Source organism: Rhamphochromis sp. 'chilingali' (assembly GCF_963969265.1).
Source record: "Rhamphochromis sp. 'chilingali' genome assembly, chromosome: 1".
Classification (NCBI taxonomy): Eukaryota; Metazoa; Chordata; class Actinopteri; order Cichliformes; family Cichlidae; genus Rhamphochromis; species Rhamphochromis sp. 'chilingali'.
This window is the reverse complement of record NC_137929.1, coordinates 5,460,109-5,469,364: the sequence shown is the minus strand read 5'-3', so window position 1 is coordinate 5,469,364 and position 9,256 is coordinate 5,460,109. Positions and strand designations below refer to the sequence as shown.

The 9,256-nt window shown below is 41.1% G+C and overlaps 1 protein-coding gene across 1 annotated transcript; it reads left to right on the top strand.

Moving 5' to 3' along the window:
* Positions 1-325: 325 nt before the first annotated feature.
* LOC308397828 (uncharacterized protein) lies at positions 326-7,770 on the top strand. Its single transcript, XM_080884003.1, has 4 exons — positions 326-516; positions 1,471-1,576; positions 5,210-6,310; positions 6,636-7,770. Exons 2-4 carry the CDS (start codon positions 1,559-1,561, stop codon positions 7,326-7,328), a joined length of 1,812 nt encoding a protein of 603 aa, XP_080740129.1. The 5' UTR covers positions 326-516; positions 1,471-1,558; the 3' UTR covers positions 7,329-7,770.
* Positions 7,771-9,256: the final 1,486 nt, after the last annotated feature.

The window sequence follows — 9,256 nt, the reverse complement described above, 5'->3', positions numbered from 1 at the left end:
ATTTGATCATTTCAAATTTTTGTTTTCATTTTCTCTTCCCAGTTACTTCTTTCTCATTCTCTTCATTCTCCTTGTCACCTTACGTCTCACTCCTTAACTGAAGTTATAGTTCTAACATAAGAAGTCCCACCAACATCCTTTATTTAATCTCTGTGTTGTCACAGTTATTATCATCAGATCAGACATGAGACCCAGACAACAACATAAGTTTACAAGCTAACATCATGTCAGCTAACATTAGACGATAGCATCATAAACTTTAAATTACTTTGCGTCTGATCAACAGTTTGATTACATTCTCACATCACAAGTTTATTTGCTAAGTGTGAGTCCGCCCACATTAGATCCACTTTTCAGCAGGTGGAATAATTTGTAGTATATAGGTAATACATCAACAATGCTGCCGTGGCTGAGTTAGGAATATTTATAATGTCATTTCCAAAACTTGCATATGATCTGCAATTTGTAGCAGATCTACTGACTGTCACAGAGCAGCTGGAGCAGTCTCGAATGCAGGTCAGTCCACTGCTGCCCCCTGTGGCCAAGTGCCATAGCTACTGCTGGATGAACTCGTGACACATCTGCACCTGTTTCTATGAACACATTGAGTCTGAGTGGCTGCACTTACACTGGTGCATTCAAACATATTGAAAGATGGCAGCAATGTGGATTGTCAAGACTCAAACCAACCGTTGAGCAAAGACAGCAGATCACTTGTTTCTGTTTGTTATACAGCCAGATTTACTCGTGACACACATGTGCAGCTGCTTTATCACCTATTCTGAATTTGTTTCAAGCACAATACATTTGTTACACATGTTGGGATATTGTGTTTGTTATAAATGTTATATACCTGTGTGGTATGTGACTTGTGTTGCCATGACGCCAGGTCTCTCTTGGAAATGAGATTTTTAATCTCAATGAGATTTTTTTTACCTGGATAAATAAAGGACTAATTTGTAACTTTCAGTGTTTTCCGGTCTTCCAAAAGAAAAAAAACCTTCAACTACATGACATGCAGTTGTGTATTTGTTTTCACCTTATCATACACTTGAAGTTTTACAAATCACCACTTCTTTAGTGAATATCATTTCAGTCTCAGACAATCTCGTTTCTCTTACAGAGGTTGAATGCACCTTCTGCGGATGGCGGTACCACACAGTGTGCGTGGACTTCCCCTGCACAGAAGGCAACTACAAATGCTGTGAATGCTAAATAAACAGAAACAAATGATCCCTGTTGTCTTTGCTTGATGATTGGTTTGAGTCTTGACAATCCACATTGCTGGCGTTGCATCTTTCAATGCCAGCAATGGCAGGTATCAGTGCTCAAAGCTTTTGTGTTTGTTTCCAACAAGTTGCCCACCTCGGGAAACAAAAATGTGTTCTTTTACTTGTCAGATGAACATATGAGACACTTTGACTCTTCAGTGCAGTGTGGAGCCTAACAAAGATCTGTTTTGTGTCCCAGCTGATCAGCAGGAGGAGGAGAGTCTGACGGAGCAGCAGAGGAACATTTTCAGCTACTTGGACTCAGCTCAGCCACTACAGAGGAAACAATGAGCTCAACACAGAAGGTGACAGACAGAGCAGGACCATATGACCAAAGATATTTATCACCATATACATTTGAATATTTGCCATAACGATGTAGCTGACGATAGAATTGACAGCAGACAAAATACTTTACAGCTGCACAACTTTATTAAAAAGCCATCAATGTATTTTCACTGAAACAAGCAGCTGTTGTTTATGTGCATTAAAGTTATATAAAAATGTAACAGTGCAAATGCAAATTCCTCGCTGACAGTTTAACCAAAAGGCGTTTCCAGTGGAAACTGGCCGACACATCCTGAGCATAACCATGTATAATATCCACTAAACTTCAGAAGAGGTTATACAGTCGTGGCCAAAAGGTTTGAGAATTGCATAAATATTGGAACCTGGAGAAGTTGCTGCTTAAGTTTTTATAATAGCATTTTGCCTGCACTCCAGAATGTTATGAGGAGTGATCAGATGAACTGCATCGTCCTTCTTTGCCATGAAAACGAACTTAATCCCCAAAAAGCCTTACCGCTGCATTTCATTGCTGTCATCAAAGGACCTGCTGAGACCATTTCAGTGATCGTCTTCTTAACTCAGGTGAGAATGTTGGCGAGCACGAGGCTGGAGATCATCATGGCTGTATCCCGATTCAGGTTCTGCAGCTTTAAAGTCCTCAAGGGCCGCGTACTCAAAGACCGCTAAGGCCGAAGTGCGAGGCTCGTGAAATGGGACGTCTAGCCTCCGTCGCGCTGCCCAGGTTGCCTAGCAACCATGATACTAACAGCTGGAAACGTTTCATACAGCTTTGTTTGACAGAAATGAAGGAGAACATATTTAGTTCATTTGTTTCTACATGAGCTCTGTGTGATTTGATGAGTATCTGAGGCTGAGACCACAGGACTGTGAAACATGATTGTTGGGCTTCATTTCTGTGCTGAACAGTCGTTTAAGATTAGCTGTAAATAACAATTAGCTGATGTTGTTCATGAGACTAAAGTCATCTCACTGTGGTAATGTAAATATAATATGGCCAATATTATAGTTATTATATTAATCACTTCACTCACAGACAAGTATCTGTGACAGTGTGTATACAGATGTATCATATATAAGAGACAAATATTGTTCATTTAATATGTTGGTACTAAATGTGGCTGAATGCTTACATATATGTGTAAAAAGCAAATGTAGGAGCTGTGATAACTGTGTCTGATAGAATGAAGAGTCGACTGATATATGAAATATTCCTTTATTGGGTGAGAAAATCAGACCATGTCATAACTGCTGTAAGTCACACAGAATAGATATCAGAGCCTTAAACAGGCTGACTTCTGCTAAATGGGTCAAACTGGGCAGGAAGTATACAAACACATAACATCCTTATAGAATATGATGTAACACTATAGATCAACTTAGCTCAGAATATATAAAGCATATAAACAGTTACAGCAATATGATGCAACAAACACAGCAGCTACTGATCCAAAATACTCAAAGCTTCATAGAACTGAAACCAACATTTATTTTTAGCTCCATCCTGCTGCTGATACAGACTTTAGGTTTCTGAACATTAAACTTGTTGCTGCCTTTCATAGTGTGTAACTTGAAGGCCCTGAGTACTTTCTCCCACACTGAAAACACTGGGATGATCACATTATTTGAACATTACCTAATAAGACTGATTCAGCACAGACAGTTATGTTAAACTTTCCTAGCAGTCCTTCACAAACAGGGAACAGTCTGTCTATTCCCTCCATCTGTCAGCTGCTGCTGGCTCTTCCTCCTCCTCTTCCTCACACACTGCTGAGTTTGTCCTGGTGGATCATCAGGGCTGCAAAGCCTCACAGATGATGTGCAGCAGTGGCTCCCTCAGTCTGTCCTCACTCTGGACACTTGCAGTCGTCACACATGGAAATCAAATGTGTGATAAGCTGCAGGATTCAAACACAAGTGTAACTTATAAACACATGTTCATACTTTTATTCCACAATCAGAGAGAAAGAAACAGAGAGAGAGTGCAGGACAGACAGACAGGTGACAGTCTCAGGTGTACACACTGCTACACAACAGCAGCAGAGAAGCAGGATTTAGTGTTTGTGTTATTACGAGTGTAAACAAGAAGAGTTCCAGATGGTGCAGTGGACACATGTGTGACTGCTGTGATTAAAGCATCTTTCTTTCAGCTTAACGAGTGAACCGTCAGCTCGTTCAAACACACGTTAAAGTGCGTTTGGCTCGACACCACCGAACAGAGGCAGCAATATAACACAGCTAACATTAACAGTGCAGTGAATCCTGCTTGTGCCGTGATGTTCAGGACTGCAAACCGAGCAGCATCACTGACTTTCAGCTTGTTGTGTTTGTGGATATATGACTGACTTTAATTATCCACAAAATCATCACATTCTCTGTCAGATTAAGGTCGACTATTGAACGGCGTATATTTTAAAGGCTTTAAAACCAAGTTAACGCTGAAAGTACAAACATCACTAATGTCACATAACTCTGCCGACAAGGCATAGCTATGGCTATGAAATGCTCTTTGTGTATCACTTCTTCATTATGAAAGATGTCATTAATGCACTAGTAATGTCTCATCTGGAGTATTGTTCAATCATTTGGTCAGCAGCTAATAAGACAGATCTTAACAGACTTCAGTTAGTCCAGAATAAGGCGTCCAGATTAGTGTGAAGATGTTCATACTATACTAATATTGATAAAATGCATAATAACCTTTCTTGGCTTCCTGTACAGGCTAAAATATTCTATGGCTTACTTGTAGTTCTAAAGAAAGCAATTCTGTTAAACACACCACATTTATTCTGCTCAGCTGCAGTATCCAGATGAAATACATCATCATATTACACAGTTTTCAACAAGCTGCAATTTAGTAAATGCTCGAGTTAAAAGTAACGTTTTGTAAAACTGTTACATTTAGAGCAACTTTTAAGTGGAATAAGTTGCCTTAAAAAATTAGAGAATTATTCAAAACTTCAATGAACACTTAAAAGCCGATTTACAGAGCTTTTAGTTGTTGTAAATATTGTAAGACATGATTTGTTTTTGAAATTTGTGTAATGTGCCTCAATGTTATTGATATTATTATTATTATTATTGATTGCTTATATTTGAACAATTGTGAAACCTCACTGTGGATGTAAGAGTGAAATTATGTGGATATCTTGAATCCACTTTATTGTGTAATATTTTATGTGAGTATTTGACGGAAGACGAGCAACATCTGTTGTGGAAGCTAACGGGGTTCCTTTAGAATAAACAAACATAGGATTTATTATCACTGAATAATTCTGTATAAATCTATACAAACTATAGAAATATGTAATAGGAAACAACAAAATAATCTAAATTATAAAATAATGTGTGTGTGTGTGTGTGTGTGTGTGTGTGTGTGTGTGTGTGTGTGTGTGTGTGTGTGTGTGTGTGTGTGCATGATTTTAGTGTTTGAACAGTCATGAATTATCTTTAACAGCAGGTTGGATGTAATGTGTTAGAACTACCAGCAGGTGGGGATAAGAGACCTTTAAGGTGTTTGGTGCCACGCTCCACCTTCAGGTTTAAAACTAGTGTTAATGGAGTTTGAAGGTTGAGTTTGTTCCACGACTGCATTTCACTCACTGCCTCTGTTTGTATCTCTGTCACTGCAGGACCAACATGGAGCCAGAAGTCAGCGCTCTCAGGAGGCCGACAAACCTCACAGAAGAAAGGGAGAGAAAAAACACACCTGTGACGAGTGTGGGAAGGGTTTTACTGTGAGGGCTAAACTAAAACAGCATCAGGTCATCCACACTGGAGAGAGACCGTTCAGCTGTGACTTGTGTGGAAAGTCTTTTTCCTGGAAGGATTCCCTAAAACAACACCAACTCATCCACAGTGGAGTTAAAGCGTACAGCTGTGATCAGTGTGGCAGAGCTTTTACTCGCAGTAGCCACTTACAGAGTCATCTAGTTACCCACTCTGGAATTAAGCCATACAGCTGTGACGAGTGTGGGAAGGGTTTTACTGTGAGGGCTTTACTAAAACAGCATCAGGTCATCCACACTGGAGAGAGACCGTTCAGCTGTGACTTGTGTGGAAAGTCTTTTTCCAGGAAGGATTCCCTAAAACAACACCAACTCATCCACAGTGGAGTTAAAGCGTACAGCTGTGATCAGTGTGGCAGAGCTTTTACTCACAGTAGCGGCTTACAGAGTCATCTAGTTACCCACTCTGGAATTAAGCCATACAGCTGTGACGAGTGTGGGATGGAGTTTACTCTGAAGGCTTCACTAAAACAGCATCAGGTCATCCACACTGGAGAGAGACCGTTCAGCTGTGACTTGTGTGGAAAGTCTTTTTCCTTCAAGCCTTCCCTAAGAAAACACCAACTCATCCACAGTGGAGTTAAAGCATACAGCTGTGATCAGTGTGGCAGAGCTTTTACTCGCAGTAGCCACTTACAGAGTCATCTAGTTACCCACTCTGGAATTAAGGCATACAGCTGTGACATCTGTGGAAAAACTTTCAGCCAGAGATGGCACCGAAATACACACCTACGCATTCACACCAGACATGATGTGTACTGCTGTGAACAGTGTGGCAAATACTTTACAACAGACGCACAGTTACAACAACACATGTTTACCCACACTGAGGAGAGGCCTTATCAATGTGACCTGTGTGAGAAGACTTTTAAATCTCCACGTCACCTGAGACAACACCAACAGATCCACACCAGAAAGAGACTCTACAAGTGCAGCTACTGTGAGGTATGTATTTATATTGTTATCTTGTCATTTTAGCCTGACTGTTTGGAACAACTCTGCTCATTAAACTGTGTTAGCATGTTAGCAATTCTACTGCATGGAAAAGCAGCTCTGAGTGATTATTCAGATTTTCCTTTCAGTTATGATTTTAGTATTACTGTAGTATTATGGTGGTAGTATTGTAGTTATTGCAGCCCAGTAAACTGAGTGTGTTAACTGAAACAGTCAAATGTAGTTGGACGTCTGCAGAGATGCTCTTTATTTCAGGCGACGTTCAGGATACAAATGTTGAAGGACTGACTTACACTGTCTTTGTGTCTTTGTTTAGAAGCAGAGCGACACAGATGGATCCAGTTCTCAACCCTGTCATCACTGTGGTGGTGGGAAAGACTTTCATTGTGACCTCTGTGGAAAAACTTTCAGTCAGCAAAAGACCCTAAAAGTACATCAATGTAGACACACTGGAGACAAACTGAAATACTGCAAAGAATGTGGGAGAAGCTTCACCACACCAAGTGAGTTAAAACAACATGAACTGATTCACAGTGGGGTTAAAAAGCACCTCTGTGATCAGTGTGGGTCATCCTTCACCACTGCAGGTCAGCTTAAATCACACAAAGGAGTCCACACAGGAGAGAAACCACACAAGTGCAGACACTGTGAGAGAAGCTTCTCACGGTCAGGTCATCGTAACATTCATGAACGTGCACACATGGAAGGAAACTACATCTGTGACCAGTGTGACAAGAGCTTCAGGAATCTCAGTTCATACTCTGCACACAAACGATCCCACGTTACTAATAAACTGTTTCACTGTTACCAATGTGCCCAAACATTCACCTCATTGTCTGCTCTGTGCAAACATCAGCGCGATCACTCAGGGCTGAAATCACTCCCATCACTGGATCACAGTGAATCTGAAGACACAGAAAGATCCTCTGGTTTCTGTGTCAGACTCAAAAAGCTTGAGATCAGGCTCCACAGAGTTCAGATAGAATCATTTAAACTTGTGTTGAACTGAACTGGTTGCTGGGCTGAACTTCTACATAATACAGATCTACATGGGATCTTCTTTTCTGTTGTTTTACTGAGTCAGTTTTGTCCTTTTTTCTCTGTCCTGGTTTTGCTCGTCTGTAAATGATTGAAACTCAGTCAAATAGTTCATTGTTCTCCAGCAAAACGTTTTGGAAACTCATGTTTAACCTTTAAAACTCTGACATGTTTTAGCACACAAGGCTTCATCGGGGAGTTCACTCATGATTGGACCATGAGAACAAAGGTTTTTAGTTCTTTCAAAGAGAGTCTTGGAGATGTTTGATGTTTCTGTTTTTCTGAAACCACCTGAAAGAAAAACTATTTTTCTTGCTTTATGTAGTGTGGAAGTTTTTAATGTTTCTTCATCTGTGATGTTCTTGAATGTGTTCACGTGAAGATGGTACAAATAAACTGTCCTTTCAGCTTTAGCTCCTAATTTATTCATTATTTATGGATGTAGCACAGCAGCCGTCTCTTGATTAACACATGGAGGGCTCGGGATCTGATGGTGTCGTCTCCCTAATTTGCCCACTCAGTAAATCTCACTCATGGCCAAGAAATTGAAATAAACCTTGTTTCCCTGCTGGATAGTGATCCACTGTAACTCTGCTCCTCCTTCCTGTTTAGGATTTCTGTGGCTGAAGTAAAATTCCCTCCATCCATCACTTATCCCAGCTAACCCAAAGTGAAATAAAGTTTTGCTGGTCTTAAAAAAGCATTACAATAATGGGCATTACCAATGCAAACTGAATGATACAGAAGATGAAAGAAGAGACTTTGATCAGTTAATAAAGCTCATGATCTGGATTCATTGTGGCTGCTACACAGATACTTCTGGGTCACTTCTCTCAGTTAAGATAAGATAACCTTTATTAGTCCCACACGTGGGAAATTTGTTTTGTCACAGCAGGAAGTGGACAGTGCAAAAGTTATGAGGCAAAAATTAGAATACAATAAGAATAAATACAGCACACAACTGTACAGAATAGAATAAAATAAAATACTATATACAGTAGAATAAAATAAAATAAATATACAATAAGATAAAAATAGAATACAAATACAAATACTATATACAACTGAGTAAAAATACAACGATGACAGAAAGGATTATTGCACTTAGTATTATTGCACATGTATGGATGTGTGTGCTTGATCAGTTAAAGTCTTTATTATGGAGTCTGACAGCAGTGGGGAGGAAAGACCTGCGAAATCTCTCCGTCCCACACCGTGGGTGCCGCAGTCTCCCACTGAAGGAGCTGCTCAGTGCTGTCACAGTCTGCTGCATGGGGTGGGAGATGTTGTCCAACAGGGATGACAGCTTAGCCGCCGTTCTCCTGTCACTCACCACCTCCACTGGGTCCAGAGGGCATCCTAGAACAGAGCTGGCCCTTCGGATCACCCTGTTCAGTCTCTTCCTGTCCCCAGCAGAGATGCTGCCGCCCCAGCAGACCACACCATAGAAGATAGCAGAAGCCACCACAGAGTCATAGAAGGTCTTTAGCAGTGGGCCCTCCACTCCAAACGACCTGAGTCTCCGCAGCAGGTACAGCCTGCTCTGCCCTTTCCTGTAGAGGGCGTCTGAGTTATGAGTCCAGTCCAGTCTGTTGTTCAGATGAACACCAAGGTACCTGTAGCTGTCCACAGCCTCAATGTCCATACCTTGGATGTTCAGTGGTTGCAGTGGAGAATGCTTGTGCCTGCGGAAGTCTACCACCAGCTCCTTGGTTTTACTGGCGTTGATCTGGAGGTAGTTCAGCTGGCACCAGTCCACAAAGTCTTGGGTCAGACCTCTGTACTCCTTGTCGTCCCCATCAGTGATGAGGCCGACTATTGCAGAGTCATCAGAGAACTTCTGCAGGAAGCACTGGGTGGAATTGTGGGAGAAGTCTGCAGTGTAGATGGTGAAGAGGA